The sequence below is a fragment of the Sebastes fasciatus genome, chromosome 20 (assembly GCF_043250625.1).
Source record: "Sebastes fasciatus isolate fSebFas1 chromosome 20, fSebFas1.pri, whole genome shotgun sequence".
Taxonomy (NCBI): domain Eukaryota; kingdom Metazoa; phylum Chordata; class Actinopteri; order Perciformes; family Sebastidae; genus Sebastes; species Sebastes fasciatus.
In genome coordinates, this window is record NC_133814.1 from 23,728,894 (window position 1) to 23,748,289 (window position 19,396).

The following is a 19,396-nucleotide window of genomic DNA, read 5'->3' on the forward strand; positions in this document are numbered from 1 at the left end:
GTATAGCACATTTCAGCAACAGAGCAATTCAAAGTGTTTTACATAAACATTCAAGAACATTGCGACAAAGTGCAAAAGAACATTAAAACATTAAGTCATAAAAACATTAAAGATTAGAAAATAAAAACAAGCTAAAAATAAAAGCTAGGATAGAATAAATAATAATAATATCCCCCTGGGAACCGAGTTTAAAAAAGTGTCTTCCAATTACTTTTTTTTGTGATTTCCTTCCTATTTAGGGTTAAAAGAAATACTTAACAATTTAGGCTTGTTAAACTTTATTTTAATTGTCCACTGTAGTGGACTACAGGACTATTTCAGTGTGAAAAGGCTAAAAAAATGAGCAGATTATGGCTGTAGAGTGATATTAAACAAAGAATACATTTAAATTGATTTAAAAAAAAAAAAAACACACACATGCCATATCACTGGAAAGCCCATGATGTCCTCTTTACAATACACCAGGAGTTGATAGAGTAGGTCAAAAGAGTAAGATATGCATGTGGACCAAATGTCCACTACAGAGGACACATGTCAATGGGCTGGGTCTCAGGAGGATAAAATAAATTAAAAAATTTAAAAAACAGCAATAGAATAAAAAATAATAATTATTAATAATTATAACAATAATAATAATAATAATTAAATGATCTCCATTATTCCTGTTGCCCTTAAGTAATTAATTAGAAGATTGTGTACTTTCTTAGACGTCTTTCCTAGCAGATTCCCCATTGTAATATTTCCATCATCTACTCCTGAATTATTGCCATCTTTCCGCATTGATTAATTATAATTATTATTATGGACATCTTTTTTTGCAGGAACTCTTAAAGGTCCCATATCGTGCTCATTTTCAGGTTCATACTTGTATTTTGTGTTTCTACTAGAACATGTTTACATGCTGTAATGTCAAAAAAAACAACTTTATTTTCCTCATACTGTCAGCCTGAATATGCCTGTATTTACTCTCTGTCTGAAACGCTCCGTTTTAGCGCATTTTGACAGAATTGCAACATAATTGCGTTGCTAGGCAACAGCTTGGGTCCATGTGTACTTCCTGTCAGCTGATGACATTCACATACAATGCAACCAGGAATAAACTGGGACACATTTTTAATGTTTATATTTAAAATTGTGTCAAAGGTCTAAATATTGTATATTCGTGACATCACAAACGGGCAGAAATCCCGACAGCTTGTTTCAAATGCAGTGTTTCTGAATACGGGCTGTGTGTATTTCCCTGTGGATTGAGTGTTTCGATACTTTCACAGTATTTATATAGGACTTATAATAAAAAAAACATGAAAATCTCACTTTCTTATAATATGGGACCTTTAATACATCCATAGCAGGAACCCACGATGACGTTTCCGCGCATGCGCAGTCTGAACATCTTTTCTCTCCTCTGCTGTCGCGTCTCATGACGTCATCTTTAAGCTCACAAAGTGTGGCTGACAGGTAAAAATAAGCCACACAGACAACACGTGTTTAAGGTGAATTTAATGCTGTTGGGACAATCGTTTCTTCGCCTATTTGATCACATAAGATGTCTTCACTCCTCAAGGTGGACAATGACATTAAAACCAAGGTGAGGATTGTGTTTTTTAAGGTTAAACGACGTGTTTGTTGCCATGTTTAGCTAGCTAGCATGTTAGCCACGTTTCTGTAGCATGATAAAGAGAACTAATAGCCTGCAGGCTAACAGCTGCTAACCGGCTTGTTGCAACACACCTGTCTCACAGGTGATGTGTCACAGTGACGCTGAGCTTCTTGTAGGTGTGGAGGGAGGTTGTTTGTGTACATAACAGTTCTACTGGAGGAGCACATGCACTAAACAGGCCTAGTTAGCCAGTTCAACAAGCTACCTGCGTCATGTTATTATGATATATTATATATATTTATACCAGCTACACTTAGACAGTCAATGGTGATAACTAAACAACAGTGTTTTGAAGAAGTATACAGATCCTTTAACGTTACCTAGCTAAGTAAAAGTACTACACACACTGGAAACAGTAACTTGTGTTGTATTTTGTATAATATATAGCTATTTTTAACTCCTTTATATACTGTTGGGTAGTTTAATCTACAGAAATGCATCATATTCTATAAGATCAGCATATGTTTGTAGTGTTTCTGTATTTCATGGTGTTTTCAGCTTTGTGATGATGCTTTTTCCAGCTGATCCAAGAGGCTTTTTAAAGAGTTTATTTAGCTTAAGAAGAATTTTCTTCCTTCAGTTAATCAGAAACATTCAAATACAATATTTTTGTTTACACTGGACAGGAAAACTATGAGAAATTGTAATCTGAAAAGTAACTAAAAGCTGTCAGACAAGTGTACTTAAGTAGAGTACTTGTGTGTAAATGTCTTAGTTACTTAGTTTCCACCACTGCTAAATAAACCCACTTCTAGGCCTAAGTCACTAAAATTACTATACCATTTTAACTCCTTTATATACTGTTGGATAGTTTAATCTACAGCAATGCATCATGTTCTATAAGATCATCATATGTTTGTAGTGTTGCTGTTTTTCATGGTGTTTTCAGCTTTGTGATGATGCTTTTTCCAGCTGATCCATGAGGCTTTTTAAAGAGTTTATTTAACTTAAGAAGAATTTTCTTCCTTCAGTTAATCAGAAACATTAAATTACAATATTTTTGTTTACACTGGACAGGAGGGATATGAAAAATTGTAATCTGAAAAGTAACTAAAGCTGTCAGATAAATGTACTTAAGTACAGCACTTATGTAAATGTCCTTAGTTACTTAGTTTCCAGCTCTGCTACATACCCACTTCTAGGCCTGTCACAATAATTACTATATTGATTCATCGTAGTATATGTGGACATGATGACCTCTCATTTTTGCTGACCTCGGTGTTGCCCGTTGTGTTTCCATAAGGACATTTAGCCAACCAGGTGCCAGAATAAACAGCAGGGTTTTGCAGACAGTTTTTTCTTAACAGAGCCCAAAAGTCCATTTTATTAAAAATTGTCTTGAAATGACAACAATATTGTTTATCACAATCGTGCCAGGCCTAAACACTTCATGTCTAGCATTTAACAAAGGTAAATGAGTGGTTTTATATGTGGACTGTTGCAACCGGTCTCATATTTGGTCTTGTGTGTTCACAGGTTGATGCTTTCAGGGAACGTATCACTTCAGAAGTAAGTATCGGTTAACATGTAAAAAAACAAAAACATACAGTTATCAAAACTGTTTTGTTTTCCAAGCAACTAAAAGTTTGCATTTCTTTCAGGCAGAGGATCTAGTTGCAATTTTTTTCCCAAAGAAGTTGCTGGAGCTTGATCACTTCTTAAAGGTCAGTTACATGTTCATTCAACTCCATACACATTGCACAGTCTTAGACCAGTGTACATCTAAGTTAGGAATGTGTGATTAATAGATATAATCGTCTTATTGCCGAGTAAGTTTTCCTACAAGGAATTTGCCTCGGTGTTTTGATGCATGGCGATAAACATAGTAAGAGAGAAATAAAAAATAAAAGCAAGTACTGCAACAAATAAAGTGGAAAAATTGACAATAAAAATATGAATTTTGTTTTTTAAAATATATGTACAATATATCTGATTTAAAATGAAAGTTCACGGTATATAGTAAAGAGGATATGTGCAATGTACAGAGATGATAATCCAAAAGATGTGCATTAATGTAACACATTGAATTAGATGTGGAGACTTTATATTAATGTAACGTGTGGAGTCTATGGAGCAAGATGAGAGTCTGTCAGTGTGGGTCCAGGGCCTCATTGATGAGACCAACTGCAGATGGGAAACCGATTCTTCCCATCTGCAGCTGGCCTCATCAACAAGGCTATCACGGTATATGTAGTTTTGCACACTATATGTCATGATAAAGTAAACTTTCAGGGAAATCACTTGAGAAACTCTTCATGGGTAGTTGAGATATAAAGTTGATTTTTTAAAAGTTGATTTTTATTATATCCCAAGAGATCTTACACTGATGCAAAGTATGTGTTGTGGTTGTGGAACGTAAATGTACTGAAGCTCATCTAAAAACACTGTAAACACTGCACATGTGGGAGGAAGAAGAAGAAAGTGGAGGAAGAGGAGGAGAATATGAGTTCTGTCATAGATTTTCAACGTTGCCCACGCTGGTCTAAGACATATTAAAGGGGCAGCTACCACAGTATAAATGGTTCGGAAAAATATCTGACAGGTGACACATTTTTATAGTATCACGATATATATCATTATATATCACCCGACTCCTAGTCTTGTCAAGTCACAGAGCATAATTTGTAAAGGAAAAATAATACAGCTAGTGTCCTTGTTGTTTTTCAGGATCCAATCATAAACATCGCTGACCTGAAGGAGATCCACTCGGAGATAAACCTGACGGTGCCAGACCCCATTTTGCTCTCAAGCCTGCATGACGGACTAGAAGCGGTGAGGCTTCATGATAGAGTTGAATTGACTCCTCAGTGTTTATAATAACTGCTGTGTGCAGAGCAGAGGTGAGAGTGTAGCCTGATCATGTTTTTATCTGTTTTCACAGCAAAATGCCAAAAAGAGGAAGCTGGAGGACGGAGCTGGGGAGGACATAGGTTAGTATAAGTAGGTCAAATAGGCTTAAACACAACACTGCTTTCACTTCCATGTCGAGTTACATTCATGCTGATGTACAAATCTTTGCATTGAAATAAGACTTAAACAAGGTTCTTCTTCACCTGAATTCAGTGCATTTTGTTCTCTGTTGTATAACAGAATCAAGCAGGAAGCGCTTGATTTGATATGCAGCAGAGTTTTCTATGAGTGGAGCACAACTTTTAATATCACAGTTGATCATCTTTATTTAATTAGGGGGAAGTCAAAATCGCAATCAATATTTGAGTAATTGTTTAACCCGGCCTCCTTTCTCTCTTTCCCATGTCATCCAGTGACTGGCACCAAGGTCTTTGTCATGCCTGGTGGGATGATGAAGAGCAACGGAAGTCTTGTTGATCTTATTGAAAAGGTCAAACCGGAGATCAGGACACTCATAGAGAAATGTAACACAGTAAGTAAAATCTCTTCAACCAAGGGCCGTACTCCTGCATCAGTAGTTTATCTCAGTAATGTTACTTTACTTTCAGTAACCCTACATGAGGTGTTACAGGTGGAAATGTGTAAAATAAGTGTAAGATTAATGAAGATTTATTGATAAAACGGAGGAAAAACAGCATGTCTAGCTTCAAGGTATAAAGCTCCATCATGTGAATGCATGTACAGTAGGGCGTTGTTGCAAGAAAGATATCATGTATGCTGAACATCCCTTCCCAGTCAGTTACCGCAGGTGTTGGTGGATATGACTTCTGTACATCTTTGACTTGACTGAAAGCATACCAGATTTTGCTTCCTCCTTTTTTTAGCAGTTTTTTTGTGTTCCTCTGCAGGTCAAAATGTGGGTTCAGCTGCTCATCCCCAGGATAGAGGATGGCAACAACTTCGGGGTGTCAATCCAGGAGGAAACAGTAGCTGAACTCAGAACAGTTGAAGGAGAGGCAGCATCTTACCTCGACCAGATATCAAGGTTTGTAGAAGTCCTAACTATGTTGTACATAATACCCTATGAGGCATGAACGTGATTACTTGTTGGACTGGGTATCGCCACTGGTTTCCCGATTTGATTTAGGATATTTCAGTTAAAACACCAACTTTGTTTGGATATGAAAGAGAAATGCTAATGCTGTAAATTGTACAAGGAACCCTCTAACTGGGTTCGTTATTAAAAATGTTAATGTTTACATTAAGAATTGACCCTAAAGCAGTTATATTAATGTATTTTTCATTTATGAAAACGTTTTGCACATCTTGCATACGGCTTTGCTTTGGTCCAGCTTTACTTTGTCTTCATAGTTTTTAAATCTGAAATGCAACCAGACATCTACGTTTAGCTCCCGGCATGTTTTGATTCGCTTCTCTCTCACATGGACAGATCTTGTTGCGTGAAAAACCAAATGCTGGCCATGCGAGTCTAACAGGGTAAAAGCTTCACTCATCCACAGGAAAAGGCATATATTAAATGATCTATCTCTGGATATCATGAATCGATATCGCATCATTCAATTGAAGATCGATTTGAATCTGAAAATCCATTTTTTAAACCCAGCCCTAATTGCTTCGCTGCTACAGTGTATTTTCCTGGTTTGTTTCTTTACTTGTTTGTGTCTTCTTTACCAGATTTGTTCCGCATTGTTTATCAACTTTACTTGTCAGAGAGCCAACATTCTGTCTGTCTTCTTTACCTCTAGATACTACATCACAAGGGCAAAGCTGGTTTCTAAAATAGCAAAATATCCACATGTGGTAAGTGAATATTATTTGATGTGAATAATATAAATGATCTGTTTTCATTATGAGTATTGATGAGTGGATGAAGCCTTATGATGCTTTGAGGTTTTCCTTTTCTGTTTGATAGAAGATTTAAACTCAGAAAGCACAGTGACATCTGGTGGTTAGCAAAGATTTGAGCAGCCCTTCAACACCGGGACCAAACACTACACCTCACATATTTAATATTTTCAGTCTGGTGCTCATGTGTTACTAACTACAACTACACTATAAGTAACTTTTAATTTACTGTTGGGATAAATAAATGTATTTTACTCTGTTTAGTTTTACTCTTGTGGACTCTTACTGAGCTGTACTTCCTTTGGGGATTTAACGTGGCTTATTGGCGACTCACATGGTTGCTGGTTGTAATGTGTGTTTTTAATACTACTGCACCTCCTGAGCAGCTACTTTATCAGAAATACAACAGAAGAGCAGCTTATATACTCATATTTGCAGCATATTAACCATTTCATTTTGCGGGTTTCTTTATCCAAAATAAAATATTTAATTTGGTATTTTCAGGCCACAAAGTGGTAAAGGAAATAACAGTTGTGTGGACCTTGTGAGACTGTGGCTAAATGATATATTTAAGTGAAGATGCAGAATAAATGTTTACGTTGAATTGTGTTTTTTTCATTATTATTATTATTATTATTATTATTATTATTATTATTATTATTAGGAGGACTATCGGCGTACAGTAACCGAGATTGATGAGAAGGAATACATCAGTCTGAAGATCATAGTTTCTGAGCTCAGAAATCAATACGTAAGTTATTATATTTATTTCTAATATCACTATACATTCAAGTTTATTTTAGTTAATGGAAGTATTTTCCACATGATGATAATGTGTTTTTATGTTTCTGTGAAGGTAACGTTACACGACATGATTCTGAAGAACATTGAGAAGATCAAGAGGCCTCGAAGCAGTAATACCGAAGCGTTGTACTGATGTTCATCCAGCCATTTCAGCCTCTACCTCCCGTCTCCCCGCCATGCTTGTTGAGCCACGGTAGCCCGGTCCAGTCCCTCCGGACTCCAACTAGACATTCATCTACTTCAGTACAATCAACACAATCCAGTACAGAAACATCGCTTCCATAAATGGACACAACACACACATGTTTTTTGTTTTAAATGTAAAATATTTTTCTTGTTTTAAACCCTTTGAAGGTAAATGGGGAGATAGATCATAGACAACAAAAAAAGCGCTATGTATTTTTTAATTTTAATTAAACATTTCGTCCTCAGATCTTTTGTGAAATTGCTTCATTTATAGCTCTTAAGAAGAATTCAGAGCAAAGTGGTTTGTTTCATACCCACTGCTTCACTGAATGTTTTCGTTTTATTTAAGTCTTCATCCGGAGGAAGGTCGTTTAGAGGACACGCAACATGTTTGTTTTTTTTCCGTGAATGTTATACATTATACACAATATAGTCGTAGGTTTTAGGTCTATAGGCTTATTAGTTTTCAGTGAAAATTCATAAGTCACCAAAGCATCTGTTATGTTGAGGCATTGATTCTATTGAATAAAACATTTTTTGATAAGAGAATTATTTTTGGCATTTATGTGTTTGCAAATATGTCTTATTAGATATTGGATAACATTTTTTTTAGGGCTGTCAATTAAAATATTTAATGTGGTTAATCGCAAATTAATCACTATTTTTCAGAATGTTTTTCAGACTTTTTTCCTTTTTTTTTTTTTTTTTTTACCTTTTTCAGGCATTGTTTAAACTTTATTTTACAGCATTTTTCAAACTTTTTTTTCAGAAATTCTTTCCAGATTTTTTTCAGACTTTTCTTGGGACATTTTTTAGACTTTTTTTTTTTTACAGACATTTTTTTAGTCTTTTTTTTTCAAACATTTTTCCAACTTTTTTTTGGGACATTTTTCAGACTTTTTTCTTTTTTTTTTTTTTACCTTTTTCAGACATTGTTTAGACTTTATTTTCCACTATTTTTCAAACATTTTTTTCGGACATTTTTCAGTCTTTTCTTGGGACATTTTCAGACTTTTTTTTTTTTACGGACATTTATTTAGTCTTTTTTTTCCAACATTTTTCCAGTAATTTTTCCAGACTTTTTTCAGACTTTTTTCAAACTTTTTCTTGGGACATTTTCAGACTCTTTTTTTTTCAAACTTTTTTTTTTTTATTTTTTTTTACTTTTTCAGACATTGTTTAGACTTTTGTTTTCCAACATTTTTCAAACTTTTGTTTTCCAGACATTTTTCAGACTTTTTTTTCAGACTTTTTTCAGATTTCTTTTTATGGAAATTTTTTCCTTTTTTTTTTTTTTTTTTTTTTTTTTTACCTTTTTCAGACATTGTTTAGACTTTGGTTTTTCAAACTTTTTTTTAAACTTTTTTTTCAGACTTTTTTCAGATTTATTTTTATGGAAATTTTTTCCAGACTTTTTTTATTATTTTTTTTACTTTTTTCAGAAATTGTTTAGACTTTTGTTTTCCAACATTTTTCAAACTTTTTTTTCAAACTTTTTTTCAAACTTTTTTTTCAAACTTATATTCAGACTTTTTTTTCCAGACATTTTTCAGATTTTTTTCAGATTTCTTTTTATGGAAATTTTTTCGGACATTTTTTTAGTCTTAGTCTTTTTTTCAGACTTTTCTTGGGACATTTTTCAGACATTTTTTTAGACTTTTTTTTCAAACTTTTTTTTTTTTTACAGACATTTTTTTAGTCTTTTTTTCCCAACATTTTTACATCTTTTTGTTTCCCAGACTTTTTTCAGACTTTTTTTTCAAACTTTTTTTTTTTCCAGTCATTTTTTTCCAGAATTTTTTCAGTCTTTTTCTTGGGACATTTTCAGACTTTTTTTTTTTTACGGACATTTATTTAGTCTTTTTTTTCCAACATTTTTCCATCTTTTTTTCCCAGTAATTTTTCCAGACTTTTTTCCAACTTTTTTTTGGGACATTTTTCAGACTTTTCTTGGGACATTTTACACAAACTTTCTGCTGTTACTGCGTTTATGCTCGTGTCTAGAAGGGAACCCACGAGTTGGGGAAACTCTTGCGAGATGGTTAGGATAGGTCGTCAGGCAGCGAGTCTCGCAAGAGTTTTTGCATATCAGATTTCACAGTTTGCGGGTTACCTTCTAGACACAACTGTTCACTATTTGGGTCAATTGTGCAGTTTATTAGTTATTCTGACTGTTATTGTTGTGCATTGAATATAATTTGAAATATCCATGAAATGTTACTTAGTCAGGGGTCGTCAGTTTACTCCCTTAAGGAATAAGGTTGGGGCAGTAAAACACCTTTTATTATTAGAGGAAAACATTGAGTATCTGTGTTCACTGTTGACCTGCAGATGTCACTGTGGCGTTCTGCACATCAGCAGCTTGACTGAAAGCAAGACACAACACACTATACTCAGCTGAAGACACACTGATGTAATTGCCAAGATATACAGATATGTTTGCTTGAATATTGAGTTATTTGTAATATGTGCAGTTAGTTTTGCACTAAATGCACATTTGTCTTGTATAAAGAAGAAAAATTTAGACGGGGAAACAGTTTTCAACACAACACCGACTGCAGGGCTCCGTATGTAGATATAAACGGGTGGTGTTGCTCAATGTTCCTGACGCTTCCCGCTGAATCCCCCTCTCTCTGTCTGTCTATTCTCCCACAATGCAACCTGCCCTCACAGAGCATACAGATATGACTTCATGACATAAGCACCGGAAAATTGTTAAGAGGGCCCTCAGAGATAAGATGGTTAAAAGGAGACTTTGCAGTTGGGAAACTGCGTCAAAAGCGGCCTCACCTTGACCTTGTGTGTTGTGTACAACTGAGATTAACCCTCTGAGACCCGCAATAGACCTGTTTTTGTCTCTTTTAGGGGGGTACAGGGGGTCTTTAGGGCGAGATAGCAGATCAGCAGTAGATGTCACATAGAAGTGGTGTACATCATCTGAAAGCTGAGAACCTGAAGATTAATTTAAGATGCAGCTCAGCACTGTGTGTCAAATTATTCTAGGCATTAATCATAAATAAACATTAATTAATTAATTAATTAATTAAAATAAATATGAAAGTGTATCAGGGTTTAGAACATTGTATGATGCTCTATTATGTCTCATATGTTGTTGCAGCAATGTTTGGGTTGATACCATTTGTTACACAGATTTGATGCTAAATTTAACCATTTTTTACCACTCGAGAATTGATAAAAGTGATCAATAACCCCTCCAAAATACCACATTAAGACACCAAGACCTTGAGGAACACCATAGAAAAAGCCATGCTGTGATTTGGTATCAAAAACTTTTGACATTTGGAGATTTCTGCAAGAATTGCATATTTCAGCGATTGGATAGCGAGCTCTTCTGTTGTGTAAACTGCTCAGAAACCCCCTTATTGTCATCTAGCTAGGAAAGCCATCCATCCTCTGAATGCTCTAGGTCTGAAGTTTGTGACTGTAAAGTTTCATGAGGCTGTGATTATCCTAGAGGTCACCACAGGTCATTTTATACAGTGAGGTCAAATAAAAAAAAAAATGGTCTCACCACAATGAAATGGCTACTATGGGGACTAACATCATCACACATGAATACAGTTGGGCGAAAATAACACATTTATACTGCATATTTTTTGTCCCAAACTGCATGTGATTATCATAAAGTGGGCATGTTTGTAAAGGGGAGACTCGTGGGTACCCATAGAACCCATTTACATTCACATATCTTGAGGTCAGAGGTCAAGGGACCCCTTTGAAAATGACCATGCCAGTTTTGCCTCGCCAAAATTTAACCTAAGTTTGGAGCATTATTTAACCTCCTTCACGACAAGCTTGTATGACATGGTTGGTACCGATGGATTCATCAGGTTTTTCTAGTTTCATATGATGCCATTATCTTCACTCTAGCTTTAAAACTGAACCTATGATCGCTCATACTATTCCTACTTTTTTATCACTACCCCAGTGACTTTAAGTGACGCATAATTGCTGTCGTTTTATAATCTAATTATCAGCGTGGCAGAGGTGTGTCTGTCACCTCAATCCTGCTGATGTCAGTACCACACACCCTTTGATATGTCGCCTGAACAATGTACCGCTTTTAGAGCCTTAAAGGGGACACACGTGTTGTCTGCAACGCATTCTGACCCTTGACCCGGCGTGTCTTTTCTGAAAGCTCGTGGTGAACGGCTGTGTCACTATGTGGGACTGCCGAGTGAAGCGAGCGTGCTCGGGTTAATATTTGATGGTTGTTCCTGCCGGAGAATTAATCAGTATCAGTCTGAGACATTCAGGGAAACCCGACAGGGGAGCTACTAAAAATAAGCACAAGTCTTTACAGAAAGGAAGTGGTTATAAAAAACTGTTTTTATTCCATCATTTATGCATCATTGAGCCGAAAAAGCACTAACTTGTATAAAAATCTTTTCTTACATGTGTATACTGACATTAAAGGGGACATATCGTGCTTATTTTCAGGTTCATACTTGCATTTTGGGTTTCTACGAGAACATGTGTACATGCTTTAATGTTGAAAAAACACATTATTTATCTCATACTGTCTGTCTGAATATACCTGTATTCACTCTCTGTCTGAAATGCTCTGTTTTAAGCGCCTGTCTCTTTAAGAAAAGCCCAGTCTGCTCTGATTGGCTTGTGAGAAAAATATGGTGCACCTTTGCAAAGGTAGTTCTCAAGTCGTGGGCGATATATTCGAATGAGCCTGCATGTGATATAGGAAGGAGAGCCAAATCTGAATGGCTTGTTGAATCCCACTTTTTCTGATCTAGGCACATTATAAACCTCAACCTCAACCTCAACCTGTCCGGATGATGATGTAGGTGGCATTTGGCTTACAGATCTGAAGTCATACCTACCCGTTTGTAAACATCAGCCTCCAAAGATTAACATATAATGCTCCACGATTCCCTATATTTCCCCAAATGTCGAACCACAGTACATATTCCTTAAAGGAACCGATATCCAGGCCAGCACAATAACCTCAGGGACATTATCCAAAACATCTAAATGTCTTTGTGAAGAAACAAACCCGACTAGATACAGAAAATTAAACTAATAATTGACTTTAAACTACAAGTTGAGTCTGAATCACAAGTTCTTGACTCCTCTCTCTCCGTTGCAGATCCGGCAGAGCGCCCAGGGAACCAGAGCGGTCGGGATTAAAGGTGCAACTGCACTTTTACCAAAAGACAGGAAATAGAAAGTCATAAGATTTTCAGAAGAAAATGTCCATCCGTCCAGCAGCTGCAGCAGGAATAAGGAGACAACAATACATCCCATCTTGAAACTGGAGCTTGTTTTCTCGGTCTTGGTCTCGGCGTAGAGTGGCGAGTGCAGGCCCAGGCCGAGGCCGAACAGGGTGCCCATGTTACGCAGGAGGCTGGCGAACGGCGTGGAGTCCAGGTGGACCCACTCGGGCTTCACGCACCACTTCTGGGCTTTCTCCAGAGTCCACAGCAGGTCCACACCCACAGCTTTCAGGATGAGGTAGAAGCCGACGGCGAAGGAGGTCAAGAACAGAGTCGTGTAGAAGTATCTCTTCATGCTGGCGTTGTAGATGGACGTCATCTTCGAGACGACCTCAGCAACAAGTACACCTACAAAAACAGAGAAGGAGGGTCCATCACACAGAGGACCAGAAGAGCTTTTAGGTGAGTACTGGTTTTATTGCACTCTGACCACTTCCCTAATATTATATGTATGATAATAGAAGCCAAATATGACACAAATCTCCACTTTCATCACTACAAAATGTATAAATCTTGACTTATTTAGGCAGACTGACCTGTTATGACTCCAGCAACGACCTGGTGTGGGAAGTGGGCCGCCATGTAGACCCTGGACATGCAGACCAGCAGCTCCACCAGGCCCATTAACAACCACAGGCCTACCTGCAAGAATCTGACAGAGAGGGAATAAGATAAAAACATTTGAGATTTTGGGCTATTTTGCTTCCATAACATGTCTTCTTTTAGACTAGTGGAAAAAAAAACATACAAAATACACATTCAGGTGTTTATTTTACTACTTTGTCTATCTGCGTCTGTAGATTTCTCCTAAATTCACCAAAAGTTAGAATTAGATAAGGCCTCATTTGCATATTTAAACAACTTGTAATACAATAAATAATTGTCTTAATGTAAGTAATTAACTGGGGAAGTTTCATAGTGATATCTATTAGTTCATTTTTCTTTTACCCTATTCAGTGTATTACCACAGACTCACTTGTATAGTAAAAGGGGGCATCGCTTCTCTGTTGCAACAGCGAGTAGCGCCGTTATCATCACGTACCAGACGCCAGCTGCACCCATAGCGTGACCTGATGGGCTTCCTGCAAGGAAGAGGTGAGATGCAATTATGTATTACTTAATAAGCTGTTAGCTGAATATTATATTCCATTTCTACTAATAGATCCCCTGAAATACAACACACTGTTCCTTTAAGTGCTGTACTTGAGTAAATGGACTTAGTGTAACTAAGTATATATATGCAGACAGAAAAGAAACCAAGATAATGCAATCACTAAACCATTCACCAGAAAGGAGACATTGTGCAATCCAAACTACAAACCCCTTTACACATGTTAAAAGATAAAAATCACTACAAAAGGTCAAAAGTTGTGGAGTTTATGACCTCAGAGATCATATTCATTCAAAGAAAGCCACGAGCCAAACACTGTAGATATTATCTGGCTAATAGTTCACTGTACCAGATAAACCATTCAGCTATAACAGACCAAATCAATCAAGGAATCGTCATGTGATCCTCTACAGGTCTGGTTCATGAACTGTACCTGGTCCGGTCTCACATGTGATGGGAAACTGCTGCAGAGAAGGTGCCGGTCCTGCTCCATAAAACCGGGTCTCATGAACCCACCAGTACGGTCTCTCCCCAAACAGAACCCTGCCATGAAAACACACCAATAAACTCACAATACAACTCTTTATGTGTTCACATCACATCTAAAAACAGCTGTTTACCATTTCAGGACCAGGTTGAGCCAGTCTCCGAGGACGGCCACCCAGATGAGCCGGAGCCCAGTGTCCCTCCGCAGGTGGAACCAGATGGGGAAGAAGCAGAAGTACGTGGTGTGCAGGTCGGCCACCGTGGACGCCAAGCTGAACAAACCCTCATAGCTGCTGTAAGCGGTCTGCAGATGGACCGCCAGCTCGACCCCCCAGCTGTGGAGAAGATCCATGATATCACAACCTCCTGCCTGAGGATGGTGCACTGAATCTGGGTCTCTCTGTTAGTCCAGACAGTCTCCTCTTGATCTGCCTCGGTGTGATCCCCCATCGGACTTTACTCAAGGCTAGCAAAATTTGTTTGCCTTTGGGACGGGTGCAGACGGGTTCCTTAACCTTTACACCCCTCGAGGCCCCCTTGTGCTATAATCCATCACCCTCTGACGGATCACAGATTTCTGGGAAAACCTTTTATTTTTAATCTCTGATCAATGAAAATGAAGCAGCTTCTGTTCTGATCTCAAGTTTGTGAAATCCAATTGATCTTGGCTCAAATTTAGTCCTCTGTGTCCCATATGGATAGTGCGTCATTTGTTACTTCCTATACTCCAAATGTGAGAACATTTGCTCATCTACTCGTCACGACGGAGCAGTGACTTGTAGACGACCTACAACCTATCCAATCATCTGTTTTATCCCTGACTATCTCCTCAGCTTCAATCATTTAATCATTGACCTCCTTATGTAACCTACAAATGGATCACTCCAATCAGAAAAACACAATTACATAACTGACAAATTGTTACTCAGTGGCTGCACGAATACAAGAAAGAAAGGCTGATATTAAAAGATATTTTTGCAGCTCAGTAAAATCTGCAAACTGGTTTGTTTGTGATTGATTTAATTATGAAATCCAGTCCACTTCCTCTCTGTGCTGCGTACAGTAGTTCAGCGACAAAGACAAAAATTGACGTTTTCCCGCTATCTTCTCAACATGTTTGTGTGACAAACCTCCCAAACTCTCCTGACTGCCGGTGTTTTATTACACATGTGCAAGGTCCAAAGATCAGCGTGAGCATGCGTTTCGGCGGTGGGTCCCTCTGGTATAAAACCAACCAGCTGTGTTACTGATAGCAACAGTTTTCTTGTCACACAGCAGCACCAGGCTGAGATTTCACTCCCTCTCTTGAGGCAAAAAGATGAACGCCATAATGGACGCCATGCAGGGCTTTGGAGTGAGCACCACTCACTACCTGCAGACCAACTACCAGGACGCTCAGGGTTGGTTTCTCTGGGTCTCCTGGGCGGCGGACCTCAGGAACACCTTCTTCATCTTCTTCCCGCTTTGGATTCACCTGCGTTCTTCGGTGGGCATCAAGCTCATCTGGGTGGCCGTGATCGGAGACTGGCTCAACTTGGTGTTCAAATGGTGAGTCAAGGGAAATCTTTTGAATTGTGAGTTCTTCAAATGACATTTTTTCTTAATTGAGTGCATGTTTCTGTTCTTCAGGATTCTGTTTGGCGAGAGGCCGTACTGGTGGGTCCACGAGACGGCTCATTATGCAAACACACTTCGTCCTCACATCGAGCAGTACCCCATGACCTGTGAGACCGGACCAGGTGAGAAATGACACTATACATGCATGGATGGACCCGTTAACCTCCAGTTCTTCCCACTCTCCTGGAATATCACATGGCCCAGGTTTGCTGTGTGGTTATCTGATTAAACACAAATAAATCTACCTATGTGGGTGCAATATCAGCTGCAGATTTGGATTTGGAAAATTGTGCAGAAATAATATATATAATAAATGCATAATGATATATATATATATATATATATAAATACATACATTTAAAAATAAATATAAAATAAATGCAAAAATAAGTAAATAAAATATTAATGCAAAAAATAAAAAAAACATGCTAAAATAAATAGATTTAAAAATTAATAAAAAATAAATACATAAATAAAAAAAAGGGAAAATTAAATAGAAGAATAAATAAATAAGGGAATCAATACAAAGATAAATAAATAAAGAAGCAAATTAAAACAGAAATATCAATTTATGTCACATTTTATCAATGAATTAATTGCTAGTAGTAACATTACAATGAGATAAAATGTTCCTCATTCATTCATTCAGTCACTTTGAAACAACAAAAGCTGATGAATGAACAATGCAGTCATTGTTGTTCTTGAGTGAATCAGCCTCTGATATCAACCCTCTGTGTTTATGTGTGTTTTATCCAGGCAGTCCCTCTGGCCACGCGATGGGAGCTGCTGGCGTCTACTACACCCTGGTGACCTCCATCCTCGCCATCATGACCAGCAAGAAGAAGTATGGAGGCAAGAAATCCAGCAACAAGGAATGGTTAGTGAGAAGACTATTGATGTCGGTGTTGTTTACCATTTTTGTGCAGAGCTTATCGCTGAGGACATTCTATCTGTCCTGTGCTGTGGTTGATCATTGACTCCTGACAACTATCGGCTGGAGAGGAGAGATTATTCATGAGTTGTTTTGACGTCCAGGCAGCTGAAGTTCTCATGACTTTGTCAATTGTTATATAGCTTTAAAAGGTTGACTTGCTTTGACTTGCAAAGACACCAATTGTCGTTATGTGTTGCTTTTCTTTTTGCCATGATTTAATACCTCTAAAACATTAAAATTGTGTTGCAGTTCCATGGTTTTACTCTACTCTCTAAGACTGATCGTCCATATGACGTTTTGCAAAGTGACAGTTACCGTTTATTGAGGTTTATTGTGTCGACTCTGCTGGTGTCTTGTGACACATTCATTGAGCTCAGTTGTCTGATTGTGTGTGTTGACAGGTATCTGAAGGCTGTGTTGTGGACGCTGTTTTGGGGAGTCCAGGTGTGCGTCTGTCTCTCCAGGGTCTTCATCGCCGCCCACTTCCCCCACCAGGTCATTTGTGGCGTCATCTCAGGTCAGTAGAAATCTTCTAATACCTCAGTTTAGTGGTCGGTTGACTAAGATACAACCCATAATATTAACCTGGACATGTCGATGTATTGTAGGTATGATCGTGGCTGAAGCCTTCAACAGAACTCAGTGGATCTACAACGCCAGCATGAAGAAATACTTCTACACGACTCTCTTCTTGACCTCCTTCGCCGTCGGCTTCTACCTCATCCTGAAAGCTGTGGGTGTGGACCTGCTGTGGACTCTGGAGAAAGCCCAGAAGTGGTGCGTGAAGCCCGAGTGGGTCCACCTGGACTCCACGCCATTCGCCAGCCTCCTGCGTAACATGGGCACCCTGTTCGGCCTCGGCCTGGGCCTGCACTCGCCGCTGTACACCGAGACCAAGAAGAGCAGCAGCAAGCTGGTGAAAGCGGCGTGCGTCGTCAGCTCTCTGGTCCTGCTGCACCTGTTCGACTCCTTCAAGCCTCCCACGCACACCGCCGCCCTCTTCTACCTGCTGTCCTTCTGCAAGAGCGCCACTGTGCCTCTGGTCACCGTCAGCATCATCCCGTACTGCGTGAACGGAGCTCTGAGTCTGCAGAACAAGAAGGGACTGTGAGCAGTAAATTCAGATTATACAGACTAATGACAAGGAATCTCTTCCTGATCAAAAAACAACAAGTTTCCTCTGGTGCTTCATATGTCCAACTGATCCTCAGGAAGATCAACGGGACATTGTGACTGGTGTGATTTGGACGCTGACCTCTATGAACAACATTTGACACTAAGTGAAAGCACTATCCAGGATAGCGTCACTTACAAAGACCACTTCTGAATTCAGCAAAATATGATAAGCTGCAGCTGCTGCTGTGTTAAACCTCATATGCTATTTCAACTGTATTAGTAATGTATTTTAAATGTTATAGAAAGTATTTTTTGAAACTGTTTGGAATATTTTTTAATAAAAAAAATCTTGAAAATGTATTTAATGACTTGGTTCATATTTCACTGGACTCAACTACATGATTATTTAGCCATTAATCCGCATTCATCTATTCAATCGCATACAGTAGATCGTCTCCACTCGCCAGTAGTGGAATAACTATATTGGGATCAAACACTGGCTCTAGATATCGACTTTCACATGTTCATGTCGGCCACCGTAGTTCTCCGACACGCTTGGCACACGGGAGAAGTTTCAGTTGGTTGCAATCTGCAACCTCACCGCTAGATGCCGCCAAATCCTGCACACTGCACCTTTAAGTACCTCAGAGTGAAAATACTTAAGTAAAAGCACAGCATTGAAAATTGTACTCAGGTAAAGGAACAAATGTATCTTATGTGAGTTTAAAAGTACTCATCAGACAACAAAGTGTCCCTTCTCAAAGTGTTATTATATTTTTTAATTATTACCACTATTTTAATGTATTAACTGGTTGAAGTGGATCTATTTTGACTATATTGGTAAATGATGAATGGAATTGCATTTATATAGCGCCTTTCTAGTTTTCCAACCATTCAAAGCGCTTTACACTACATGTCAACATTCACACACCGATGGAACAGCCCAATTTGGGGTTCAGTATCTTGCTCAAGGACACTTTGACCATCCATGCCAAACTAATATTATATATTATAATATTATATTTGGTAACTCTGTATTTCAGAGGAAAATATTGTACGTGTAACACCACTACATTTATCTGACAATTAGAATTACTAGTTTTTCCCCTCAGGATAGATTTATCCTCACAGAACTTACAACAGTTTACCCAGACAACTCAAAACTGTGATTCCTCTGTAATTGTTACAGACACTTTTCCTCTTAAACATAAACTGGCACACAAACCGAGCACCCAGTCTTCAGAGTCGTGTTAAACAAAAAGGCATATAGGGGCATAAAAATGCAGTCAGTGCTTTTAATATACTCGTTCAAGATTTGGTCTATTGCTGCTGCTTTTCCTGGTTTTAGTTTTAGAATAACCTTCTTAATTTCTTATTCAGTAAAACCAGCATTTAACACATACTGTCAAACGAGTATCCGTTACAGCCAACTTAAAAAATACTCAGTAATCAGTACATCCCAGTCAGACAATGTTTTAAAATGCTTGTGGAAATGTTTAGGCGAAATGTTATGT

General features: G+C 38.0%; 3 protein-coding genes across 3 annotated transcripts; 2 read left to right on the top strand and 1 right to left on the bottom strand.

The window, feature by feature from the left end:
• The first annotated feature begins 1,424 nt into the window (after window positions 1–1,424).
• psme3 (proteasome activator subunit 3) lies at window positions 1,425–7,611 on the top strand. The gene is made up of 10 exons (XM_074620134.1): window positions 1,425–1,588; window positions 3,137–3,169; window positions 3,262–3,324; window positions 4,328–4,432; window positions 4,542–4,590; window positions 4,924–5,042; window positions 5,419–5,555; window positions 6,277–6,331; window positions 7,041–7,127; window positions 7,233–7,611. The coding sequence occupies exons 1-10, from the start codon at window positions 1,547–1,549 to the stop codon at window positions 7,311–7,313; spliced, it is 771 nt and encodes a 256-aa protein (XP_074476235.1). The 5' UTR covers window positions 1,425–1,546; the 3' UTR covers window positions 7,314–7,611.
• Window positions 7,612–12,194: 4,583 nt separating this feature from the next.
• On the bottom strand, window positions 12,195–14,774 carry g6pc1a.1 (glucose-6-phosphatase catalytic subunit 1a, tandem duplicate 1). Its single transcript, XM_074619726.1, has 5 exons — window positions 14,350–14,774; window positions 14,163–14,272; window positions 13,595–13,700; window positions 13,155–13,270; window positions 12,195–12,966 (listed from the first exon to the last, which is right to left on the bottom strand). Exons 1-5 carry the CDS (start codon window positions 14,565–14,567, stop codon window positions 12,458–12,460), a joined length of 1,059 nt encoding a protein of 352 aa, XP_074475827.1. The 5' UTR covers window positions 14,568–14,774; the 3' UTR covers window positions 12,195–12,457.
• A 651-nt stretch (window positions 14,775–15,425) lies between these two features.
• Window positions 15,426–18,239, top strand: g6pc1a.2 (glucose-6-phosphatase catalytic subunit 1a, tandem duplicate 2). The gene is made up of 5 exons (XM_074619725.1): window positions 15,426–15,763; window positions 15,845–15,954; window positions 16,589–16,709; window positions 17,168–17,283; window positions 17,375–18,239. Exons 1-5 carry the CDS (start codon window positions 15,534–15,536, stop codon window positions 17,875–17,877), a joined length of 1,080 nt encoding a protein of 359 aa, XP_074475826.1. The 5' UTR covers window positions 15,426–15,533; the 3' UTR covers window positions 17,878–18,239.
• The last annotated feature ends 1,157 nt before the right edge of the window (window positions 18,240–19,396 follow it).